Below are 27,073 nucleotides of genomic sequence, written 5' to 3'. Positions count from 1 at the left end.
CATATGAATAAAATAAAAAATTTTAAAAAAATCCAGAGCCTACAGCTGTGTAAACTACAAAGCCATCTAAATGCACACCCGTCTAAAAGAGAAAGGAGAAGCAGGAAGAACACAAGGCCCACATTCGTATCAGCACAAGAAAATGCCCTGGTATTGAGCTTTTCAAGACCTTAAAATTTAATAAGGTTCTGGGAATTAATTAAGACATGCAAGTTGCAAAACACTGAAACTATATTAAAATACAACTGACATAAAATTTTAACTCCAGTAAAGTTGGAAGACACATAGCAGAAAATAACAGAGTTGACTTGTGGAAAGAGTCTAGGGACTTATATATTTTAACTATAAGTACAATAACCTTAAGTCCTGATAACATCCCTTGTAAGACAAGTACTATTATGATTAGCTCCATTTTAAAGATGAAGAACTGAGGCACAGAAAGATTAACTCTCCCAATGTAATAAGCTAGTAAGAAGCAGAGCCAGGATTTTTAACTTCAGTCAAACTTCATTTTTACAGTAAGGGTTACACGATGGTCACTTTTTTTTTTTTTTTGACCTGATAACTTTTTTTTTTTTTTTTACTCCCAAACACTAGGATAGTATCATGCAACAAGAAAGGCATAGGCTTTGGGATCAAACAGACCCAAATACAGCCCTAAATAAAGTCTACACCTCAGTTTCAGCATCTATAAAATGAAGATCCGTAAGTTACTAAGAAAGTAAAAGAAAGTGCCAAGTATAGCATACAAGTCAAGGGTTAATATGAAGTCTACAGACACCTGGAGGTCCACTGATGGGTTCACAGTCCAGGAGTCTTGTAAATTTAATTAACAAATTATATGTGTGCCTCTATTTGTTAAAGGATTGTCCTTGGCTTTCCACAAACCCTCAAGGGGTACAAGTGATTCCCTCTCCAAAAGGTTAAGAACTACTTAGAATACATAGCAGGAGGGCAAAAAAACCAAATAAAAACAAGGAAGCTCTTTTCTTTACAATTCTTCCCTTTTCCCTTAAGAATGGCAGGAGACTTCACAATAAATGACAATTGTTTCCCACCACTTTCCTGGCTTGGAAAACGGTAACATGCGCAAGCTTACGCCCCAGTTTTTTAGCGATAGCGTAAAGAAGGGCCTCGACTGTTTCATCCCTTTTCTCACGGGCGACTGTGTTCATCCCTTTTCTCACGGAGATGAACATGCGTTATTTACTACCAAACAATCGTCCAGCTAGCTGCACTAAGCACCATGCCGGTAAGAAAAAACAAGCAGGAACCAAAGCTTCACAGCTGAGCGGCAGAGACTTGATGCTCCAGCGCTGGAAAATAAGAAGAAAGTATTTCCCGAAACTACTGAGCAATCCAGAATTCCTACACCCCTGCCCCTCTCCTCCTGTCTGGAACTATGCTGCCGGGGGGTCGGCTGGGCTCCAGTCCTGCAAGCAGGTCCAGCTGGGCTGGAGACACGAAGAGAAACGTTACCCTAGCTGAAGGATGCAGCGCGGCGACGTCCCAGCTCTAGGGTTCTTGGAAGCGGTGGAGTAACTCAGCCGAAAACCTGCCCTCAACCCTCCCCACAAAAGACGCCGGGACCTATCTCTGCCAGGGTTGAGAGCCGGCTCCGGGTTTCTCTGTTCCTCCAGGTGGCTTCCGCTTCCGGTTTATCCCTGACCGGAAGCAGTGTTTGGATGACGCAAAAGTGCCGCGCTGTTGGTGATTCCGGAAGAAACTGGCTTGCGGCCCGAGCATGGTGAGGAAAGTGGGTGGGAGAAGGAGTCTAGTCAGACCACTCTTGGGGCGTACATGTGGGGTCTTAGCGCTTATCCAAAATACCTCTACGTTACCTATGTTTGTTTTCTTTCTGATCTTAGCTCCCAACGGAGCCTGTGGTTGGGAAGTGAGAAGAGGGGAGGGATGTTTGAGGGAAGAGGAAAGGGGAATGTACAGGAGAAAAGATGAGACTTTAAAAGATAACAATATATTGCGAACTCTTTTAACTCTAAAAATTTCTGTTTCAAGGGGAAGCAAAAGAAAGCAAGGAAGTATGCGACCATGAAGCGAATGCTAAGTCTCAGAGATGAGAGGCTGTAAGTGTCCGGAATCAACTGAATTTTTAAGACTACCCAGAGACGTGGGAGTAACAAGGGGATAAGTAGTGAAAGTATTTGTTTTGATTTTGGGTTGGGTTTTATTCTTTTTTGGTTTGGTTTGGGTGTTTGTTTTTGGTGGAACTAGGGTTTGAACTCGACTTAACGCTTGCAAACCAGGCACTCTACCACTTGAGCCACACCTCCAGTGTATTTTGCTCCTGTTATTTTGGAGATGGGGGAGGGGCATTTCGAGAACTATTTGCCCCGACTGGCCTTGAACCACGATCCTCCTGACTTCAACCAAGTAGCTAGGATTACAGGTATGAGCCACAGATGACCTGCCAGGTTTTTTGGGTTTTTTGTTTTGTTTTTTTTTTTTTTAGTGATATTATTATTGTGTCTTAGATTTATATTGCATGCGATAAAAAGTCAAGTGTTTAGCAGTCACTTAGCTGCTAAGCAATTACTCTGGGAAAGACGATGAGAATTAAACTTTTTTTTTTTTTTTGCTGTACTGGAGCTTGAACTCAAGGCCTTCACCTTAAGCCACTGGATCAGCCCTTTTTTTGTGGTGGTTTTTTTTTAAGATGAGTCTCGTGAGCTATTTGCTCTGGTTGGCTTCCAAACGCAATCCTCCTGATCTCTGCCTCCTGAGTAGCTAGGATTACAGGCCTGAGCCACCAATGCCCAGCTAAACATTTAAGTTTTCACTTTGTTCCACTGTTAGATGCTTTATATGCTTTATCATATCATAGTTAAGCCTCATAACAGGTTAAGTAGATAAGAGTATCATTATGTTCTTATTACACAACTGGGTTCCTCAGGAAAAAATGTTTACATTGTTGAAAGACAGTGGGGTCAGACACCATGCTTGTCTTCTTTCTACAGTGCCTGACACGCAAATAATTTTGAAAGAGAGATTGAGAATCTCCCAGATGCTACCTTTTATAAATCAAGAACTGAGATCACTGTAGAAGGAAGAAGACTGATATTCCCTGTTGGAAAGAGGGTGGGCTGGAGGTGTGACTCAAGGGATAGCAAAGCCCTGAATTGAAAACCCCAGTCCCTTGCACCCCAACCCAAGAACCAGTGCTTCTGGTAGCATTGGTTTAAACAGAGGTGCACACAGCAAGTGGACACTGTCACCTTTGGGAGCTGTGGCTGTGCCCCTCAAAGTGAATGTGGAGGTTCCACATCCTGCAGAAGAATAAAAAGAGAAAAGAAGTCTCACTAATTAAAAAAACAAAGGAACTAAACAGTTTCCCTGCTTTAGTGAACACTGGGTAAAGTTATTAAATAAGGACCAATCTTCATTATGTTTAAGAGTTTCAGAACAAGAAATTGAGCATCATAGCCTTCAGAATTATTCTCAGCCTTTGAAGTGGATTTTTATTTATGTACTTTTTAGGAATTACGCCCAATTGATAATATTTTCTTTCTCAATAAGGATTAAATTTTGTATAGGTGTTGTTTTTAGCCCTTTATAAGAAACATATGAAGGAACCCTTTCCCCTGTACTGTTAAAGGATCTACATCTTTAGAATGTAGATCTCTTCACCCACTTCTTGGAAGTAGATTTTAATCTTCGTTATAAGAGCTTCTGATTAAGAAAAAAGTTACAGTATAATCAACATCTGTCCATTAACACTTTTTGTATCATTGAATTAATTTTGGTACTTCCAGGCTATTTCCTGCTACATTTATTTGCCATGAAAGTATATGTGAATATTAACATAAAGTCACATTCACTTTGAGAGGCACAGCCACAGCTCCCAAGGGCAACAGTGTCCACTTGCTGCATGGAATTTTTAATTACTCACATTTCTCTTTCCGTCGGTGCGCAGTAGAGCCCCTGCCTTGCAAGTGTGAAGCTGAGTTCAAACCCCAGTGTTACCAAAAAATTTGAAAAGAAGTCTAAATCCAAAATTATTTACTTTATCTTTTATGGTAATTTTATTTGCTCTTAGTAATACATTTTGGGCCAGAGGTGTGGCTCAAATGGTAGAGTACCTACCTAGCAAAAGCAAGTCCCAGTGTTCAAACCCAATACCACCACCAAAAATGAAAGTCACAAAGTAGGATTTCCTTTGTTGATTTAAAAAAAAAAATGGAACTTTTTAATGAGATTTTAACTACTGTGGTTTCTTCTTCCCTGGATTTAATTGACTCTTTTTTTTTTTTCAGTAAAGAAAAGGATAGATTAAAGCCTAAAAAGAAAGAAAAGAAAGATCCCAGTGCACTGAAGGAAAGAGAAGTGTGAGTAATCAAAACTTCCAAGTTTTCACTCTGGCGGAGTGGCTCAGGCAATAAGAGCACCAGCCTAGCAAGCATGAGGCCATGAGTTCAAACCCCAGTGCTGCCAAAAAAAAAAAAATCTCAAATTTTCCATTAAAACCAGAACAGGCATTGTAAAACAATGGACCTCTTAGGAATCTAGGCTTTCCCTGAGCTAATTAGCTCAGTCATTAGTTAGTCTGAGCAGTTATACAAATGAAAGTGGTATTGATGACCATGTGCTTATTCTAATACTTTGAAAGTTTTTTATTTCATGGAGCAGTAAAATTTCCCTTAAAATCTAGGAATATAACCTAGAATTACCAATTTTTTTCCTTTGCCAAGAATCTAAAATAATTTTGCTTAACAAACCAATATTTCATAAAAGAGAAACTGTATCACTAAAAAAATAATGTCATATTTTCAGAATGAAAGTCACTCCTTTTAAGTAAATGCATTTAATTTTATAAATACCTCACTATATTTTCCTTATTTTTCTCGTGTGTCTTAGATTGGTAATGGCAATATTATCACAGGTGGATACTGGTTCATGGATTAGCATTTAGACATCTTGAGGTTTTAGCTGAGAAACAGGTCCTGCTATAGGATTATGTAGTATGTAATCCTAACTCTGGACAAACTGTTCTCCAAATCACATTCCATACAGTCATTTTAGGATCCTGTGAGAATGGCTAACTTTCTGTACTATCACTCTAGTCATAACTGTATTCTACCTCTTTGTGCTAATAGAGGAAGAACTGGGTTGAATAATTGTGTTTTTTTGTTTTTTTTTTTAATTGTGGCAGGGCATGAGATATGCTATTAAGCATATGCTGTTACTTTTACTTTCTTCCTTGCCTTTTTTAAGATTTAGTTTTAGTGAACAAGGATTAATCTACAGTGAACTGTCTCAAGCAGAGACTTGTTTTTATTGGAATCAAAATATTAACATAGACTTTACTCTGTGTTCTTTTTCTTTTCCCTTCAGCCCCCAACATCCTTCCTGCTTATTCTTCCAATATAATACACAGCTGGGCCCACCTTACCACATCCTGGTTGATACCAACTTTATCAACTTTTCCATTAAAGCCAAACTGGACTTAGTACAGTCAATGATGGACTGTTTGTATGCCAAGTGTGAGTATCATACTTTCATGTTTCTGCAGCATTTGTACAGAATTATCATATTTATCCAAATACATGAAAAGAGTGAGGTGGGATTGTTGTTAAATGAGTTGATGGCCATTTAATTTGCAACCATATCGATGATTTTCAACTAATTGAAATATAATATATACTTGTCCAGGACTAATAAAACTTTTACAATTCATAAAACACTTAGTACGTTGACTATCATTATGGACATCAGTTTTGAACATAGGAGTATTTTCTGTTTTAGAATCCAGGATTTTAAAATTCTGCATGAATGAAAATCTATGATTTTGAGATAGGTAGATGGATAGATTCCTTTTTTTTTTTTTTTTATTTTATTATTATTCATATGTGCATACAAGGCTTGGGTCGTTTCTCCCCCCGATAGATTCCTTAATGTTAAGGAGAATACAGTATCCATTTCACTCCACTATGGAAAAGCTAATAAGACATTTCGTCATTTACAATCACAGAGTCAGAAGTTGAATAATCGTTGATTCCTAAATTTATTCAGTTAATATTTATTTGTAATACAAAGGATCTGATGTAATTTATCTATAACTAGATACGTAACTTACCAGTAATAGAGTTTCGTGTGTATTTGGATATCCCTTTCTTCAGAGGGTTTCCTTCGCTACCGTAAGTAGGGAAAAGAAAATTTAGATCATATATTAGGAAATAACTTCCTGATAGCGAGTTCTGTTAGTTTTTGGTGGTACTAGGGACTTAAATCTAGGACTCACATTTGAGATAGAAGTGTTCTATCACTTGAGCTATGCCCCCAGCTTGTACCTCTTTTTTTTTTTTTTAAGATACAAGATACCTAATTTTATTGAGCTTCACAGATACCATGCTTTTTTACATGATAATATAGAGCTAGAGGAATGGTTCAAGTGGTAGAGTATCTGCCTTGCAAGCATAAGGCCCTAAGTTTAAATCCTAGTACTGCCCAAAAGAAAGTTTATAGTAGTGCTGCTGTGAGCAAGGTGTTGATGCCATTTTTCCAACAGCATGAGCTTGCTTCATGTCTCCAGATCATATCATGGTAATTCTTGCAATAGTTCCAACTTTGTCATTATTGTTAAACCTTTTATATTCATCAATGATTTGTGGGGGTGAGGGCAGTTACGGGGTTTGAACTCAGGGCCTCACACTTGGTAGGCAGGCACTCTCCCACTTGAGACATTCTGCCAGCCCTTTTTTCTGTCAGGTATTTCCAGTATAGGGTCCACAAACCATTTGCCTGGTTTGGCTCTGAACTGTGATTCTCCTAATCTCTGCCCCCTAAGTAGCTAGGATTACAGATGTGACCACTGGCGTCCAGCCCTTAGCTTCTTTAGTAGAGTTACTAATTTTTTGTGCTTTTGTTTTCCTTGTCTTTCCTGGCAGGTATCCCTTGTATAACTGATTGCGTAATGGCTGAAATTGAGAAGTTGGGGCAAAAGTACCGAGTGGCTCTAAGGTAGGAAAGGGCTTATTGAGGTTTATTCTAGGTTGGTGTTCTGACAATCCATTTGGTCCTCTTTCATCTCTTTGCTATCCAAAGATTTATTGGCCACTTAGTTTAAATAAAGATCAAATGAACTATTTATGATTTAAAAAGCAGATATTTGGAAGTCCAAAAAATTGTAAGCTGAAGTTCTTTGAACTAAGTTATGTAGCCATATTAGTCTTGTGGGCCTCCTTTTAAGTTCCTCTAGGTTTTCAATTAGATGCTGTCTGTTAGTTTGTTATCTAGACATTTGTTTTAGAATGTCACACTTGGAAATTTTAAATTTACTCCAGAAGTTTAGAGTAGGTACTTGCAAAGATTATCTATGGACCTCTGTGAGTTCTAGCAACCTTTGAGGGAGATCACAAAACTATTTTCATAATAACACTGAGATACTGCCTTCGTCATTGTGTTGCCATTTGCACTGTTGGCAAAATTAAGTGATGCTGAATCAAAGCAATGGGCTCACACAAAGCTGGTAGTCATTGTATTCTTCACTGCCATCACTTGCAGTTTTTGTTGTTGTTTGTTTTAAGCCATAGTCACTTAAGAATGTCCTTAATGAGTGCTGGAGGTATGGCTTAAGTGGTAGAGTGTTTGCCTAGCAAGTGTAAGGCCCTGCATTCAGGCTCCCATACTGGAGAGAGAAAAAAACTAAAAAGAACTTCTTTGATGAAACAGTAAAATTTAGCTTTATTAATTGTCCACCCTCACCCAGCTGCCAGTGGCTCATACCTGTAATCCTAGCTACTTGGGAGGATCTCAGTTGGAGGCCAGCCCGAAAATTATATATTTTGTGAGATCCCATCTCCAAAATAACCAGAGCAAAAAGAGCTGGAGGTGTTGCTCAGGTAGTAGAGTGCCTGCTTTGCAAGCGTGAAGCCCTGAGTTCAAACCCCAGTCCCACTGAAAAAAAAAAAATTCTTGACCTAAGTACATACATATCAGTGTTCTTTGTGATGAAGTGTGAAGTATGCATAAAGCACTTCAGCTGCTTTCCAAAGGACAGAGGTTGTCTCAGTGAAAAGCATTTGTGTGCACATTTGAGTTGTGCACTGAACCAGCTGTTTTTTCTCATGGAATATCATTTTTATGTGAAAGAACAACTAACAAACACTGGTTATTCAGACTTTTGGTATTTGGCAGATATTTTCTCAAAAATTAGCAGCAGTGGTCAGGTGCCAGTAACTCACATCTGTAATCCTAGCTACTTAATGAGGCTAAGATCAGGAGGATTGTGGTTCGAGGTCAGAGAGGGCAAGTAGTTTCTCAAGACTCCATCTCCAGCATAACCAGAGTAAAATGGACTGGAAGTGTGGCTCAAGTGGTAGAGTGCCTGCTTTGTGAGCACAAAGCTCTGCGTTCAATCCCAGTCCCACCAAAAAAGAAAAAAAAAAAACAAAAAAACAACAGCAGTGAACACATCACTCTAAGGAAGACACCTTTCCATATTTGTTCTCAATGATAATATTCAAACTTTGAAGTAAAAATTAAGAGTTTTAGAAAAATCTGAGCTTATCACATTCTTAGTACTAAAGACCTTTGTGTTGACACCAGGGGAGATAATTAATTTGATTTTTTTTTCAATAATATAATGAATATGGTCAATATTTAGAAAATGCACATCACTTTGAAGAGCAACCTGGCAATATCAAAGATCAAAGTTTTCCATACTCTTCAACACTGTCTTTCAATTTGGAGATCACAGTCTATAGGTTATAAAATCAGTTTAGTGGGTCATAACCAATATTTTTTAAAAATGTAATAGAATGTAAAATAAGAACATGCCTTGCATCGAGGAAAGCGTGAGTACTGTTTTATAACACATTTTTTCCACTTTTATATATATATGTATGTATGCATACAAACTGCTAGTAAAGTGCATTTTGTGCTGTGGTTTCTGGTAAAATAGTCACTGGTAGTAGAAACTCACAAAAATACAGTAGAGTCACATACTAGAATTTTCCTGTGTAGTAACAAAACATTGCAGGTAGCCAAACATCCATTAAGAAGAGAATAGAAACCATGTATGGTGGTGCACGTCTATAATTCCAGCACTTGGAAGCAGAAGGATCTAAAGTTTGAGGCCAGGCTGGTTATCAAAGTGAGACCCTGTCTCTGAATGAATGATTGAATGAATGAATGAGAGAATGAATAAATAAATTTGGAATGTTCATTAATAAAATATTATACAAGAGCAAAAAATGATTTAAGTAGAGTTGTGTCAATATGGATAAATCTCAAAAGCAAATTAAAAAAGCAAGAGCATATATGGAACATTCCATTTATCTAAGGTAAACCAATACTACATTGTTGATGTAGGTATGTACATACGAAATTCTACATACACAGTAAAATGTGTATGGGAGTGATAAATACCAAATTCAGGATAATAGTTATTGTGGAGAGGGCAAAGAGCTTAGGACTGGAGAGGGGGCTTTATTTTTATTGGTAATGTCTCATTTCTTTAATGAAACATATAAAGGATAAGGGTGGAGAAAATAGAGTCATTAAGTTTGCTGTGAAGAGAAACAGAAATGTGATGTTAGCTGAAAGTAAAAAGGTTTTGTTTTTGTTTTCCTTTTTCTAAGATGGAGAATATACTGGAGCATGTTGGTTTGTTTCTGGGGAAGAGACAGTGGAGAGGAGGAGAGATTCTAGAAGTAAAAGGGATACCAAAAGAGCCAAAATCCTAGACTATTAGCTACCAGTTGCTCAGCTACAGCCTGTCTTCATTTTTGTGTGTCCTCTTCACCCACCCCTGCCTAGTTCTAGGAAAGAGTCATGACACATAGCCCTCGAAAATCTTTACTGACTCTGACTCTGTCACCTTGGTCATGAAGCTCACACTCCTAGCCTGGTATTAAAGGCAATTTCTAGCCCTATTTCGCCGTTCTCTCGGTGAATCCTCCTCCACCAGAAGATAGGCTCACTCTTCCCTGAACACCAGTAGCTGTTTTACAGATGGCTGGTGCCCTGTGTGGATCACGCCCTCCTTCACTTTGCCTGATGAATTTTTTTTCATTTTATTTCAGCTCCATGTCTTTTTTTTTTTTTTTTTTTTTTTTAATTCATGCAACCTACACTGATCTTGCACTGAGCCATTGCAACAGGGAGTATTTCTATCAAAGAGACACATTTATATTTTTGTAATTAAATCATTCATAGTTCATTGGTCTACTTTGTTTATTCAGTAGTTCAGTATAGGTCCTTCCACATTCATATATACAGTTTCACCTCATTTTTAAAAAATAGGATACGGGACTGAAAGTGTAGCTAAAGTAGTAGAGAACTGGTTTCACAGGTGCAAAGCCCTGAGTTCAAACCCCCAGTCCCACTTTAAAAAAAAGGCTAAAAATAGGACAATGGTACCAAAATACATTTAACCTTTACCTTGTTGTTGGATATTTAGATTATTTCCAGTGTTTTTTTTTTTTTTTTTTTTTTTTTTTTGACTATTATAAACTGTGCTTCAGTAACCATCTTTGTGCCTATCTTCTAGTTCATGTGTGTAAGACAACTTCCCAAAAGTGAAATAGTTGGGTCAAGGCTGATTTGATTTTGAATCCTGGCTTTTCCCAGACGTGTAGTTTTGAGCAAATTAACTTAACTTCTGAACCTGCTTCCTCTTCTGTAAAATGGTAATATAATAACTCAGAGTTTGGAGCTGAATAAGTGACCCCAATTACAGCAACTGTCAGTAAGCTTTGATTTCCTGTAAGCTGTCTTTCCAATTAGAGGATAAGAAAATCTTCACATAGATCATGTTACCCATTTCCTTGACTGTTTTCTTTAATCTACTCTTAAAACCCTGCAGGATTGCCAAGGATCCACGATTTGAACGATTACCATGCACACATAAAGGAACCTATGCAGATGACTGCTTAGTACAAAGAGTAACTCAGGTATGATCAGTTTTTAAATATTTACTTTGTGCTTTTAAAGAGTGTGGGGGGCAAGCTATTAACTCCTGAATGTTCATGGTCAGCAAAGTATCTAGAATTATAAATGGTAAAAAATTATTAGCAGCCCTTCATAAGAAACATAGGTATCCTCATTTACTTGAAAGGGTGAATTGAAAATTTATACTCTAACCATAGTGGGAAGACCACAAGCTTGGGAAGCAAACATGGTTTCAAATCTCAGCACTTGCAGTGACTGAATATGTGATTTGGGAAACTTACTTATTCTTTATCATACCAACCTCGGTGAAGTGATTTAAGTGAACTAATACAGATATAATAGTATATCAGATTTCACCTCCCTGGGAATCTAAAATAAGGTCCTTGTCCTCCACAGGCAGGAATTTTGTCCTCCTCCACCGTGCCTAGCTCAAGTGTTGATCAGGACACTCTCCCAGGGTGCTATCTCACACATACCTTGTAACAAGTACATTTTGAATTCTTTTTTTAACCTTCTTATCAAATACTACAAGAACTTCTGCTACTGATTGCTCTTGTAAGAGCCTTTCTTAGGTTGAAAGTGCAGCTTAGTGATTGAATGCTTGCCTTGCATGTGCCAGGCCCTGAATTTGATCCCCAGCACTGCCAAAGAAAAAAAGAAAAAAAAGAGCTTCTCTCTTGCCAAGAATGATCTTCTTCATCTAGTAACTGCTCTGACCTTTAGCCACTTATCCCATGAGTGGGACCAGCATTTTCCTTAATTTCCCGCAGCAGAGCTGCCACCATGCTGCAATTTTTTTTTTAATAAAACTCAATGGAGATTTAGATTTATTGGAAGTAAAGTACAACACAAAATAACTTCCAGCTGACAGCGAAAAGTCGCAGCTTTCAGAGCTTCTAAGCTCTGGGTCCTGGAGATCCTCTTCTGAATTCCTAGCCCAGAGATATACCCCACCTCCACCACTGAAAGGCCACAGCACACCTAAGGGAAAGGAGAGAGCTGTGCCCTCCACTCTGTCCATCAGAGTGTTTTCCTAAAACTAAGAATTTGTTTGCCTTAAATGTGAAAGTTCCTTCCATTTAAGAGGCAGAAAACAGTTTGCAGTTTATAAACAGTTTTTTACCTTCAAGATTCTTAGAACAACATTCAGTCCAGGAAACTTGTAATTTTATTTTATTTTTATTTTGTAGCTACTCAACAAATTCTTATGGCCTTTCCTGTGCTAGTTACTATGAAAATGAATGAATATCAGACTAGTCAGTGATTGTGCCATTAAGTGTACTCAGAGAGCTCTATGTGAACATCAGTGAGTGTCTCTTTTCAGCACAAGTGTTACATTGTGGCCACAGTTGACCGTGACCTTAAACGAAGAATCCGGAAGATCCCTGGAGTTCCAATCATGTACGTTTCTAACCACAGGTAAGAAATTGCTCTTGGGAAAGTGATTAAAAGTATATAGTTTATAATTACAAATGAGATCAGGTTATAAGGCTATAGAAGGGTTTCAAAGAAATTACTATATCAGATGTTTACATGGTTAGATTTGAACAAATGAGACAAAGTAGCAAGAACATGGGCAGAAGATAAAGGTGGGATTTAGGAATGAACCAGATTAATTTCATTAAATTACTACAATAAGATTACTAGAAGAGATAGATGTATTGCACAGGACTGGGGGTGTGGCTGAAGTGGTAGAGTGCCTTCCTAGAAAGTGAGAGGCCTTGTGTTCAACCCTCAGTACCTCAAAAAGAAAAAAAAAAAAGCAAAAGCTGTTCTTTATCCTCAGATGTTTTCATGTCATTCCTCAACTACTATTGTCCAGCTTTTCAGCTGAAGGAGAGCACAGTGTGGTGAGAATATGGGCAAAAGGACTTGGATTTCCCTGGACTGGGATCCTGGCTCCCCCATTTGCTGACTTTGTGAATTTGAAGAGTAAAGATAATGTAGTCAGCATTGTGCTGCAAGTCACTCATTATGAAGTCCTTGTAAGATACTCTTAAAGGGTGCATAGTGGAGGTGAGAAGTATTGCAGTCAGTAAAGGATGGGTTTTTGATCGGTTCTTTATCCACCTTTCTTACCAGCATTGATTTTCTATTCTGATCAGATACAACATTGAGCGGATGCCAGATGATTATGGAGCCCCTCGGTTCTAATTCTTGCAAGATAAAGTTCTGCTGCCTTCCTTGGACCAACGTTCTCTGTTGCCAGTTCATTAAATATGCTATAGCGTGAATTATTCTGTTCACATATTTGAAGGTATTATGAGCTGGAAGTGGTCAAATACACTTATACTTTATGATGCTTTTTTTAATAGATATTTTGTCTCCTTTAAAAGTTTGCTGCATCCTTTTTATAAATCAGATACTCCAATAGTTGTTCACATAATTTGGTTTTCTCAACAAACATTAGATTTGTAGTAGGTACTTTGTAAGATACGATCCTACTCAAGACATTCATATTACAGTGGAAGAGAAAAATACGTAAATGAATAAATATTATAAAACAGTAGTGCTAGGGTAAAAGTATCGGGCAATTTGTGGACTCAAAAGACTGATTTCTTTCTCCTTGGCTGGGATGACGCAAGAGGAAAAGCTAGGGGTGGTGATGTTTGAATTAATCTTAAGGCAAAGAAGATGAAGCACAGAAAGCAGTATGAATAGAAGCATGGAGACATGAATGTTACATGGCATGAATGTGCTTGACCTGTTAAGATAACTGCCAGGAAATTTTCATGACTAAAACATAGAAAATCATGGGGGAATGAGGTATATGCCAATGCCTGAGAACTCAGAGGTGGGAGAGGGGTCATATGGCGTGCAAAAGGGTTTTGACTTACTCCTGAGGTCTTAGGGTATTATTAAAATCTTAATCAGGGTTGGGCTGAGGGTGTAGCTCAGTGGTAGAGCACTTGCCTAGCAATGCACTGAGCTCTAGTTTCCATCCCTAGCACTACAAGAAAACAAATGTTTTTGTTTGGAGATAGAGGGGTTTGAACTCAAGGACTTTGTGCTTGCTAGGCAGGTGCTCTACTGCTTTAGCTATACCTTTAGCTCCAAAACAAATACTTTAAGCAGGGTGGGCAACATGATCAGAGAATACTTTTTAAATGTAAGACAGTGCAAGAATAGACATCATCGGACACAGTAGAAAGTCCATAAGTAAAGTGTATTTATGGGAATATGGTATATTATTAGGGTGATATTTCAAATCTATGGAAAAAGAAAATTGTATTAGAAGGCTAAATAGTGTGGAGTCATTCTGTCAGGATCAGAATACTGATTCTATTCTTGTATGAACTGGGCAAACAATACAACCATTTAAAACCTTCCTTATTTCCACTTTTTAAAAAAAAAATTTTTTTTAAGCAAGTGCTAGGCTCTAAGTTCACCAGTATCAAACACATACACACACATGTTTTTGGTTTGGGATTTTTTTTTTTTTTTTTCAGTGCTGGGAATTGAACTCCACCTCACTCTTGCTAGACATTCACCCTACTATTTGAGCCATTCTACCAGCCCTAGTTTTTTGTTTTGTTTTTTGATCCATAATATAAGCCTGATAGCTAGACATATGACACATGCTTGTAATCCCAGCACTCAAGAAGTAAAGGCAGGAGGATCACAAGTTTGAGCTCAACCTAAGCTGCGTAGTGAGTTTAAGGTCAGTCTGTCTTAAACAAGCTGGTAAGGTGAGATTCAAATGAACAGTATGTGAATCATGCTAGTGGTTATTATATTATTATAATGCAAGGTGGCTTTCCATTCCAAAAAAATACAAGATTCCTCCTTGACATGATCATAAGGCTATATTTCAAGTGGCTCAGAGATCTAAACTTTTTTTAAAGTTAGGAAAAAAGTTGGGCACTCTGGAGGCAAGAGGATGGACAGTTTGAGGCCAGAGTGGGCTACATAAGGAGACCCTGTCTCAGGAAGACAAAAAATACATAAGTTTGGATATATTAAAGTTACAGATTTCTGTGCAAGATATTTCCCTTCCCCACATAACAAGTGACTAATCAGAAGATTGTCCACCTCACCCGTTAGAATAGCCATTAGCAACACCACCACCAACAGGTGTTGTCGAGGATGCAGGGAAAAAGGAACCCTCTTACACTGTTGGTGGGAATGTAAACTAGTACAACCATTCTGGAAAAAAATTTGGAGGCTACTTAAAAAACTAAACATTGATCTACCGTATGATCCAGCAATACCACCCTTGGGGATATACCCAAAAGACTGTGACACAGGTTACTCCAGAGGCACCTGCACATCCATGTTTATTGCGGCACTATTCACAATAGCCAAGTTATGGAAACAGCCAAGATGCCCCACTACTGACAAATGGATCAAGAAAATGTGGTATCTATACACAATGGAATTTTATGCAGCCATGAAGAAGAAAGAAATGTTATCATTTGCTGGTAAATGGATGGAATTGGAGAACATCATGCTGAGTGAGGTTAGCCTGGCCCAAAAGACCAAAAATTGTGCGTTCTCCCTCATATGTGGACATTAGACCAAGGGCAAACACAACAAGGGATTAGACTTTGAGCACATGATAAAAGTGAGAGCACACAAGGGAGGGGTGAGGATAGGTAAGACACCTAAAAAATTTAACTAGCATTTGTTGCCCTCAACGCAGAGAAACTAAAGCAGATACCTTAAAAGCAACTGAGGCCAATAGGAAAAGGGGACCAGGAAGTACAGAAAAGGTTAGATCAAAAAGAATTAACCTAGAAGGTAACACACATGCACAGGAAATTAATGTGAGTCAACTCCCTGTATAGCTATCCTTATCTCAACCAGCAAAAACCCTTGTTCCTTCCTATTATTGCTTCTACTCTCTCTTCAACAAAATTAGAGATAAGGGCAAAATAGTTTCTGCTGGGTATTGAGGGGGTGGGGGGGAGGGAGTGGGTGGTAAGGGAGAGGGTGGGGGCAGGGGGGAGAAATGACCCAAGCATTGTATGCACATATGAATAATAAAACAATATAAAAAATATTTTTAAAAAGACAGTAAATAAAAGACATTCAGAAGCTAGAGGAGTGGGTTAAGTGGTAGGGCACTAGAAGGCCCTGAATTCAAACCCCAGGACCATAAATAAAACAACAAAAAAAACCCACAAAAAAAAAAAAAAAAAAAACAGACATTCAGAATGATGTGAAGAATTATGAGTGAATAATTAATATGGACCTGGCAATGATCACCAACAGCTGCTAATATCAAAGATGGAATCAAACTTCCGTATCTCCTGAAGCAAACATCATCTATAACATTCCTGAACACACAAAAAAGGAAAAAATGTGCATCACAGAAAACGAACCTAGCAAGCCTCTAAATTAAGACCAATTATCAAGAAACCCAAAAAACAGAGGGACATGTTTACCACCATTACAGGAATATAGTAAATTCAGACTCTATGAAAACTCTTGTTTGGGGGGAGGGGGGAGAGATGACCCAAACAATGTATGCACATGTGAATAAATGAATAATTTTTAAAAAAAGATTGTTCAACATAGACACAAGAAGTGTATCAGAAAATGAGATGCTGATGGCTCATGTCTATAATCTTAGCTACTCAGAAGGCAGAGATCAGGAGGATCAAGGTTAGAAGCCAGCCTGGGGAAATAGTACAAGAGATCTCCATCTCAAAAAATACCCAACACAAAAAAGTGCTGATGAAGTGGCTCAAGTGGACAGCACTTGTATAACAAGCGTAAAGCCCTTAGTTTAAACCCCAGTACCACCAAAAAAAAAAAAAAAGTGGGTTCTTAAATCATGTTGACAAGAAAAGATACCACTTTAGACAATATTTTGGCAGGATCCGTTAGAATAAAAATTGCACCTATCCTGTGGGCCCAGATCTGTTTTTTTTAATTTATTATTTATAAAATATACAAGTGATTTATTCTAAAATACCTCAGCATAGACATGTGTAAAGAAATATTCACAGGGGAGAGAAATGACCCAAACATTATATGCACATATGAATAAAAGAAAAAATTAATAAAAGAAACATTCACATGTTTATGAAGAAGTGTATACCAAGATACCTGCTGCACTGTGGTTTATAATAGAGAAAAATGAAAAACAATCTAAATGTCCATCCAAATTATCTTACTATGGCATGTCATAGTCATTTAAGAAGAATAAGGTCAGGCTGGCAGAATGGCTCAAGTGGTAGAGCACCTGCCTTGCAAGCATGAGGTCCCAAGTTTAATCCCCAGTACTGCCAAAAAAGAAGCATACACAAAAGAGTGAGGTAAATCTAAAAATAGAGATGGATGTTGTGTTGCATTCCCAAGAGGATGACGATTTTGAGGCCAACCTGGGCTACATAGCAAAACCCTGTCTCGCTGGTCGTGGTGGCATGTGCCGGTAATCAACGAGGCGAAGAGGATGAGGCCAGCCTGGGCTACACTTAAAAAAAAACAAAACAGAAAAAAAAACTGTCTCAAAAAACAAAAATGGGCAAAGAACTTCCATAACCCTTGGTCCAAAGAAGGGATTCAAATGACCAAAAAGCACATTAATAGGTGCTCAATACCATTAGTCATTAGGGAAATGCAAACTAAAATCATAATGAAGCCAGGCACATGTGATGGCTCGTGCTTGTAACCCTAGCTACTTGGGAGGCTGAGATCTGGAGGATCATGGTTTGAGGCCAGCCCAGGCAAAAAGTTGAGGAGACTGTCTCAACCATTAGCTGCACCTGGTTGTATGCTGTTGTCATCCCAAGCCAAACAGATGCTGAGATTGGGAGGATCCTGGTTCCAGGCCAGGCTGGGGAAAAGAGTTTGTAAGACCCCAGCTCAATGGAGAAAAGCTGGGCCTGATGAGGCACATCTTTCAACTTAACAACAGCAGGAAGCATAAATAGGATTGTGGTCCAGGCCAGCCTGGGCAAAATTCGAGACCACATCTCCAAAATAGCCAGGGCAAAAGAAGAAAAAAAAAAAGAACTGGAGGTGTGGCTCAAGTGGTAGAGCACTTACTTTAAGATGGTCCTGTAAAAAATTGACAAATGTTAGAAAGAATTGTAGAAACTGGAACCAATGCACTGTTTAAGTCAGTACTTTTTTTTTTTTTTTTTTTTTTGGCAGCACTGGGGTTTGAACTCAAGATCTCGTGCTTGCTAGGCAGGTGCTCTTAATGCTTGAGTCACTCCACCATCCTGCACTGTTAATAAAAGTGTAAATGCTACAACTGAGGCAAGGATAGAGCTGAGAAAATGAGGTATGGAAAACAGTGGCCAGGAATGCACAGATAAGCATTGTACTAACGAATAGCTTGATTAAAAGCACACAAATATGGTTTTCTTTGCTTTAAACATCACAAACTGCAACATTTAGAAAAAAATTTTTTAAAAAAGATTAAAAATAATAGTTCCCTGCCTCTTAACCTGCTTCCACAAATAATTAGTGGACTTAGGGAACTAGCAAGGATACCTCAAAGACACTTATCTTGGGGGAGGGGGGAAAGACTTCAGAAAGTGACTTCTTTGAGCAGACTAAAAAAAAGTGTTTATGAAGAAAAATACCGGAAAGATGGACACCTGTCATGAAAGGATATGTTTGTCAGGACCCATCCTTTATTTAAAGGAATGCTCAAATATCTATCTTATAGTGGCCCAAATTTAATAAGCAGAAATCTTTGGACCCAGTTGATAATACAGTGTAACAAAATGATTAAATATACCAGGTGTCAGAATAAAGAGAGGACTTAACTAAGGTGAATCATAGCCAACCCCCCAACCTACTTTATCATCATTAATACCCTTGATGTTAGAACACTATGCACCTGTTAATCAGATGTGCCCACACCCATGTCTAGGCTGTGTAATATCTTTTTTTAATCTTTTATTTTGCTTTACTAATAAATTTGGTCCTACCTCAATATGTCCTAAAATTCTTTTTGTGACAATGTCACAAACTCAGTTCCCAAGGCCAGACAGAGGCTCCTCCCTTTTGGAGACATCCTCCCTGGAGCATCATTAGTTCTGGTAGCACAACCACTGGAAAAAAGTATGGTGGTGCCTCAAAGATGAAATTCCTAAGAAGGGGAGTAGATAGCACCAACAATGTATACACATGTAAGTAAATATAAAAACAATAAAAGGAGAAAAGAAAAAATAAAGGTGAAATTCCTTTATGATCCAACAATTCCACTTCTGAGTAATATACAAAAAAGTTAAAAAACAGGATCTGAAGGAGGTATTTGCATACCCTTGTTAATTGCAACATAATTCATAATAGCCAAGAAGTGGAAGCAGCCCAAGTGTCCATCAGCAGATGAATAGATAAACAAAATATAGTACACATGTACAATGGAATACAATTCAGCCTTAGGATGGATAAGCCAGGAGCTGGTGGCTCACACCTGTAATCCTAGCTACTCAGGAGACAAAATCAGGAGGACTGTGGTTCAAAGAGAGCCCAGGAAAATAGTTTGAGAAACCCTATCTTGAAAATATCCAACACAAAAAAGAGCTGGCAGAATGGCTCAAGTGGTAGAGTGCCTGCCTAGCAGACATGAGGTCCTAAGTTCAAATTCCAATACTGTCCAAAAAAGGAGGATGGATGAACCTTGAGGACATTATGCTAAGTGAAATAAGCCAGTCACACACACACAAAAAGAAAATTAATGTATAATTTCACTTGAGAAGTATCTACAGTAGGCAGATCCATAGAGAAAATAAAAAGGTGGTTGTCAGGGGCTAGAGGGAGGGAGGAATGGGGAGCTTAATTTCGTAGGTTCAATTGTGTAAGATTGAAAAATTGTTTGCATAATAATAAGAATGTATTTAAAGCTGCTGAACTGTATGCTTCAAAATGGTTAAGATAGTAAATACATGGATTACCACAAGTGATAACAACGATAATAAATGAAGTAGAGCTATATTACTTAAATAGAAATAACTGCCAGGTTTAGTGGCTCAGTACTGTAATCCTAGCTACTCAGGAGGCAGACATCAGGAGGATTGCAGTTCGAGACCAGACTGAGCAAAAAAAGTTCACAAGACCTTATCTGAACCAATAAGCTGGTATATGCCTGTCATGCCAGCTAAGTAGGAAGTTTAAAATAGGATAGAATCTAAGCTGGCCCAGGTGAAAAGCAAAACCCTATCTCAAAAATGATCAGAATAAAAAGGGCTGGAGGCATGGCTTAAATGGTATGGTGTCTATGAAGCAAGTGGGAAGCCCTGAGTTCAAACCAAAGTACCATCAAAGAAAATAGAAAAACAAATAACTGTAACTTGTTATAGTTACCAAGTTGTAGCTTGGTAAGAGAAAGAAGCAAATTGTAGGACAACTGGATTGATTACATAGGAAAATGTATAATATATAATGTATAATATAATATACATTTTCCTATATAATCCTATATATATATGTGGTGGTACTGAGGTATCGACTCAGGGCCTCATGCTCACTATGCTCTACCACTTGAGCCATTCTGCCAGCCTTTTTTTGTGTTGGGTATTTTCAAGATAGGGTTTTGAGAACAATTTGTCCAAGGCTGGCTTCAAACCTTGATCCTTTTGATGTCTCTCTCCTAAATAGCTAGGATTACAGGTGTGAACCACCAGTCCCCAGCTTGTGTCCTTACTTTTTATTTTTAATTCTTTGATCAAACTGAAAAACAACTGGGACTTCCTAATATTGGGGTATTTTGCCTATTCTCTTTTGTAGCTCCTAGAGTTTCTACTTCATGAAAGTTGCTACTGTGTTGTTTTATGCATGGATACTCAACTGATAGATGTCTTGCAAATTGTAGCCTTTAGCATTAACATGTATCCTTTTTATCTTATTCACAGCTTTTTGGCTGAATTCTACCTTTTTAGGACATTTGAGAACAAGACTTCTGCTTTCTTTCTTTTTTTTGGTATTGCATTTTTTTAATATGGAATGCTTCACGAATTTGCGAGTCATCCTTGCACAGGGACCATGTGAATCTTCTCTGTATCATTCCAATTTTAATATATGTGCTGCCGAAGCGACACTTGGTACTGCATTTACCTAATATACGTTTATCCTTTTTTTGGTTTTTTTTTAGCTTTTTTGAGTTTCTTATCCCCAAAGTAGGGCGTCCTTACACTGTCTACCATGTATACAGGATGGCTTCAGGCTAACCCTATTGTGTGGCATTTTTTTCATTTCCTTTTCTGAACAGGAGTGTTTTCTGTGATTGTCCTGTTCCTGTTCCACTACTGTACATTTGCTGTATGAAGATAGATCATTTGTCCTTTTGTCACATAGGTCTCTAGATCAAGAAAAACTACATCTCCTGATATAGAGACTGTAATTATAGCCCTTGCTGTAGGGACTGGAATGCATCACCTTTCCAGAATGCATCCCAGTCTTTAAGCATGGCACCATGACTAGACAGGACTTTGAAGTTGTCTGGCAAAAGGAATTATGCATACTTTGCCTAAGGCAGGGAAAGTAAGTTCAACATTTGGTAACCAGAAGGGTAGACTGTGACAGTTATTTGTGCTATTCGCCAAATATTTCTGGTTATCTGTCTTATGGACCCAGGATAGGAAGGCTATTCCCTACCATGTTTGAAGTTAGGTATGGCAATGTGACTTGTTTTAGTCAATGAAATGCAGGTGAAGATAACACAGTCATTTCTAGGCAGAAGCTTTAAAAGTCATTATGTGATTAGCCATGCTCCCTCTGTCTGTGTTGGAAATTCTGAAAGTATGAAGATGGAACCTTGTTGGCCTGGGTCCTACAGAACATCCCGATGACCCACAATGGGAACGTCAGGATGAATGATACATAAACATTTATTTACTTATTTATTTATTTATTTAGTGGTACTGGGGCTTGAACTCGGGGCCTATGCCTTGAACCACTCCACTAGCCTTTTTTTTTCCCCCCATGGGTTTTTTTGAGATAGGGTATCTCAGACTAATTGCCCTGCTGGCTTTGAACTATGATCCTCCTGATATCTACCTCCTGAGAGCTAGGATTACAAGCGTGAGCCACTAGCACCTGGCCAACATTTATTGTTTTAAACAACCAAGATTTGGGGGCTTCATTTGTCTTTATTACTGCAGCATAACTTAGCCTATACCTATTGATAAAGCATGCATCTGAGTTAGAGCAAGTAGACAAGAAAAATAAATAAGGACATACAAAGTAGAAAAGAAATAAAATTATCTCTTCGTAGATGATATGATCTTAAATGTAAAATATTCTAGGGAATCCAGCAAAAAAAAAAAAAAACTGTTACAACTTGGTTTGAATGACTTCCACTAAAACTCATGTGGAAATTTAATCCTCATTGTGAGGTGTTAAGAGATGGAATCAGGTTAGGGCCTTTAAGAAGCGATGAGATCATGAAGGCTCGACCCTCACTTAATGGGTTAATCCATTTGTGAATTAATGGAATAATAGGTTAATTGGTTGTTTTAAAGAGTGAGTCTGTTAAAAAGCCCATTTGGCCCTATCTCACTGTATAATGCCCTATACCACTTCAGTACTCTATAGAAAATCCACAACAGCAAGGGAGGCTCACACCAGATATGATACCTCAGTCTTGGAGGACTTCATAACCTCTAGAACTGTAAGAAATAAATTTATTTTCTTTATAAATTATCTAGTCTATGCTGTTCAGTTATAGCAACACAAAGTGGACTAAGTGATAACTAATAAACAATTTAGACAAACTCACTGAATCAGCTCAGAAGCTGAGAGTACTGTAATCCCAACACTTGGGAAGTAGAGGCAGGAGGATTAGGAATTCAAGGCTAACCTGGGCTACATAGTGAGTTTCAGACCAGTCTGGACTACATAGAGGGACCTTGTCTCAAAAACAATCATCTCACAAAAAATCAGTTGCATTGCTATACAAGTAACAATGCTGAATCTGAAAAAGAAATTAAGGGAGCAGTCCCATTTAATGATACCATCAAAAAAGATAAAATACTCAAGAGTAAAGCTAACTAAAGAGGTGAGCAAATTGCAGCAGTTTCCCTTTATCAATGGGAGATACATTCCAAAATTCCCAAGTGGATGTCTGAAACTATGATAGTACTGAACCCTATACTGTATTTCTGTGTTTTTTCTTGTATACACATCCTTGTAATGAAGTTTAATTTATAAATTAGCCACAGTAATAGATTAGCAACCATAATGATAAAATGAAACAAGTACAAAAGTATACTGTAATGAAAGTTATGTGAATGTGGTTCTCTTAAAATATTATACTGCATAGTGTCCATGCCAGAGCAAGCTGTGACTCTGAACCATTGCCTGGCCTCTGCCTATAGGCTGCTGGCACTAAAGTTGGTTGTTCAGTGGAAAAAAAAATTATACTGTACTCACCCTACTTCTTCTTCTGATTATATGAGTTGATACCATGCCTACATGATGAGATGAGGTGAGGTGAATGTCCCAAGTCATTGTGACATAGCATTAGAATACTATGTAAGGGTCACTTGAACACAAACACTGTGATACCAAGAGAGCTGATCTGATAAAAGAGATGGCTGCTCAGTAACTAATGGGTAGATGGCATATGCAGCATGGATGCACTGGGCAAAGGGATGGTTCATTTCCTGGGCAGGATGGACAAAGGGAGGATAGTGCAAGATTTCAGCATGCTACACAAAATGGCATACAAGCTGAAACTTATGAATTGTTTATTTTTTAAATTTTCCACTTACTATTTTCTAGACTGGTTGACTATAGGTAATTGAAACTACAGAAAGCAAAAGTGCAGGTAAGGGGGACTGTACACTGAAAATCAAAGAACATTGTTAAAAGAAGTCATAGGAAAAAAGATGGCATCTTATGATTATGGGTTGGAAGACTCGATTAAAATATTCATACTACCCAAAGTAGTCTACAGACTCAATGAAATCACTATCAAAATTCCAATGGCATTTTTTTTTTTTTTGGTGAAACTGGAGTTTGAACTCAGGGCTTTGGATTTGCAAAGTCGGTGCTCTACTGCTTGAGCCACAGTCCACTCTCCAATGATATTTTTCTTTCAGAAATAGAAAAGGCCATCCCAAAATTCATATGGAATCTCAGAAGACCTCCTACAACCCAAATAGTCTTTAAAAAGATGAACAAAGTTGGAGGCATCATACTTCCTGATTGTGAAACATACTACAAAGCAACAGTGATCAAGACAGATACACACACCAAGAACAAAAGAGAGAGCCCAGAAATAAACATATACAGCCAAGTGATTTTTTTTCTTTTTCTTTTATTATTCACATGTGCATACAAGGCTTGGTTCATTTCTCCCCCCTGCCCCCACCCCCTCCCTTACCACCCACGCCGCCCCCTCCCTCTCCCCCCCACCCCGATACCCGGCAGAAACTATTTTGCCCTTATCTCTAATTTTGTTGTAGAGAGAGTATAAGCAATAATAGGAAGGAACAAGGGTTTTTGCTGGTTGAGATAAGGATAGCTATACAGGGCATTGACTCACATTGATTTCCTGTGCGTGGGTGTTACCTTCTAGGTTAATTCTTTTTGATCTAACCTTTTCTCTAGTACCTGTTCCCCTTTTCCTATTGGCCTCAGTTGCTTTAAGGTATCTGCTTTAGTTTCTCTTCGTTAAGGGCAACAAATGCTAGCTAGTTTTTTAGGTGTCTTACCTATCCTCACCCCTCCCTTGTGTGCTCTCGCTTTTATCATGTGCTCATAGTCCAATCCCCTTGTTGTGTTTGCCCTTGATCTAATGTCCACATATGAGGGAGAACATACGATTTTTGGTCTTTTGGGCCAGGCTAACCTCACTCAGAATGTTGTTCTCCAATTCCATCCATTTACCAGCGAATGATAACATTTCGTTCTTCTTCATGGCTGCATAGACAGCCAAGTGATTTTTGACAAGGATGACAAGACTACATAATGGGAAAAGGACAGTCTCTTCAACAAATGGTGTTGGGAAAACTGCATCTCCATGTACAAAAGGATAAAATGGCACTTTTGCCTTATGCCGTATACAAAAATTAACTTGAAATGGGGCATGGCTCAAGTAGTAGAGTGCCTGCCAAACAAGCACAAGGTCCTGAATTCAAACTCCAGTACTGCCAAAAAAAAAAAAAACAACTTTAAAGAATTTCCTTAAAAACCAAGAATGAAAGGTAATCTATGGAACAGGAGGAAATATTTAAGAATCATACATCTAATCAAGGGTTAATTTCCAGAATAAGCAAGGTTCATGCCTGTAATCCTAGCTACACAAGAGGCAGAGATCAGGAGGATTACGGTTTGAAGTCAGCCATGGTAAATAGTTCATGAGACACTACCTCGAAAAAAACCCTTCACAAAAAAGGGCTAATGGAGTGGTTCAAGGTGTAAGCCCTGAGTTCAAACCCCAGTACTGAAAAAAAAAATTCAAGGATACATAAGGAACTTCAATGTAACAAAAAAATGAGCAAACAACTGAATATACACTTTTTTTTGGAGAAGATACACAAATAGCTAACAAGCATATGAAAAGATGTTCAATGTCTTTGTAGTGCTGTGTGTTCCTGGGCCACAAAGAAGTAAATCTGGAACTCCATACAAGTTCCATAAATTTCAAGTAGTCACTGTATTTTATTACAGACAATAAATTTTCAAAAGGAAAATGTTAGCTAGGCATGGGGGTGCTGTCATGTAATCCCAGCATTGAGTAGGCAGAGGCAGCAGGACTGTGGGTTCAAGGCCAGCCTGGGCTACATCATGATAGATACCCTATCTCAAAAAAAGAAAGAAAAAAAAGAAGGAAAATGTTAATGCTATAGAAATTTCCATCTGAAGTAGCTAAGCTTGTAATTGATCATCACTAAATAGCATCTGAATTGTCCATTTCTTACATGTTATGCCATAGATATTAGAACATTTTCACTCACTCTATAAATCAAAAGTGTAAAATTACTATTAAGGCATTTTAATAAGTATAATGGATCCAGCCATAGATGACTTTACATTAAGGAAAAACTTTCTTGTGATCCCAGCACTTGAGAGGCTGAAGCATGAGGATGGAGAGTTTGAGGCCAGTTTGGGCTACCAAGCAAGAACTTGTCTCAAAAACACAGAAGAAAAAAAAAAGACAAAAAGAAAAGGAAAACTTCTTAAGACATATTCTTTGTGTTCCTTTTCTAAAATAGAATATATTAATGTAATGTATTTGAAATTCAAACGGTTTGTCCAGTACTGTTTTGCTTCTCAATGCAATTTTTCTCATTAACATGTTAATAAGCAATCATTTATGAATCCCAATAATAAGTAATTAAATGAGTGAGAGAAAAAAGTTTCAGTTAGTAGCAAAGGAAGAGAGGGAAATAAATTATAAAAAAGAAACTATTAGTCTAAAAGCATATAAGAGAAAAGCAGAACACAAGGGAAGGTGCAAAAAAAAAAAAAAAAAAAACAGAGCACACAAGAAAATCATTAATTTGTACCCCAAGACATTAGTATTTGTATTGAGTATTAATTAACTGAATGCTGTGATTAAAAGACAACAGCTATTAGAGTGGATTTTAAGAATCCAATTATATGCTGTTGGCTAGAGACATTTAAAATAGAAGGGTACAGAAAGATTATATGATAAGAATGGAAAAGATATGCCATGCAATTACTGAATGAAAGAAAGGCTAGATAGATATATTAATATCAGAAAAAGAAAATTTAAGCATATGACACCATTACTAAGATCAATATGGACTTGATAATAAAAGATTCAGTTTACAAGAATATAAGTAAATTGAGCTAGACATGGTAATGCATGCCTGTAATCTCAGCTACTCAAAAGGCAGAGGTAGGAAGATCTTGAGTTTAAGGTCAGCCCAGGCAAAAGGTAGGGATACAAAAAAAAGAGCTGGGGTATGGCTCAAGAGTGCTTACCTAACATACCTGGGGTCTTGGGTTGAATCCCCAGCATCAAAAAGAATATAATCCCACACAACACAAAGAATATAAATAAGTTGAAATTTTAATGTAGTTAATAACATAGCCTCAAGTGTAGAAAGCAAAAATTCACAGGGCTGGAGAGAAAAACAGACAAATTGAGCATCTTATTGGGGAACTTTAACTCTCCTCTTAGTATAAAAAGCTTAGTAAGCATTCGAACAAGTAGCCATACACTTAAATAGTTTCAAAAAGAGGAGAATGGTCTTGAACCTGGAAAACAGAGTCAGAAACATTTGGT

General features: G+C 37.9%; 2 protein-coding genes and 2 non-coding genes across 7 annotated transcripts in view; 2 read left to right on the top strand and 2 right to left on the bottom strand.

Annotated features, from left to right (window-relative positions):
• Arel1 (apoptosis resistant E3 ubiquitin protein ligase 1) overlaps positions 1–1,649 on the bottom strand; it is a 42,382-nt gene extending 40,733 nt beyond the window's left edge. For both annotated transcript variants that reach the window (XM_074067534.1, XM_074067535.1), the window contains exon 1: positions 1,480–1,649. The gene's annotated coding sequence lies outside the window, so the exon portion shown is untranslated. The remainder of the gene's footprint in view (positions 1–1,479) is intronic.
• Positions 1,650–1,657: 8 nt separating this feature from the next.
• On the top strand, positions 1,658–13,243 carry Fcf1 (FCF1 rRNA-processing protein). Of its 3 annotated transcripts, none has more exons than XM_074067536.1 (8): positions 1,658–1,747; positions 2,017–2,084; positions 4,272–4,343; positions 5,350–5,498; positions 6,903–6,975; positions 10,823–10,910; positions 12,233–12,309; positions 13,014–13,243. In XM_074067536.1, exons 1-8 carry the CDS (start codon positions 1,745–1,747, stop codon positions 13,060–13,062), a joined length of 579 nt encoding a protein of 192 aa, XP_073923637.1. In that variant the 5' UTR covers positions 1,658–1,744; the 3' UTR covers positions 13,063–13,243. The 3 variants fall into 3 exon arrangements, with proteins under 3 accessions (XP_073923637.1, XP_020031217.1, XP_073923638.1); XM_020175628.2 differs by having other exon boundaries at positions 1,659–1,747; positions 12,233–12,327; XM_074067537.1 differs by lacking the exon at positions 4,272–4,343 and having other exon boundaries at positions 1,663–1,747; positions 12,233–12,327.
• On the top strand, positions 3,154–3,285 carry LOC141422224 (small nucleolar RNA SNORA68). Its single transcript, XR_012446828.1, has one exon. It is a non-coding gene; the product is annotated as a small nucleolar RNA SNORA68 (small nucleolar RNA).
• Positions 13,244–20,806: 7,563 nt separating the features above from the next.
• On the bottom strand, positions 20,807–20,912 carry LOC141422016 (U6 spliceosomal RNA). The gene has a single exon (XR_012446685.1). It is a non-coding gene; the product is annotated as a U6 spliceosomal RNA (small nuclear RNA).
• Positions 20,913–27,073: the final 6,161 nt, after the last annotated feature.

The sequence above is a fragment of the Castor canadensis genome, chromosome 3, assembly GCF_047511655.1.
Source record: "Castor canadensis chromosome 3, mCasCan1.hap1v2, whole genome shotgun sequence".
NCBI classification, from domain to species: Eukaryota; Metazoa; Chordata; class Mammalia; order Rodentia; family Castoridae; genus Castor; species Castor canadensis.
This window is presented reverse-complemented; position numbering and strand designations above follow the sequence as displayed.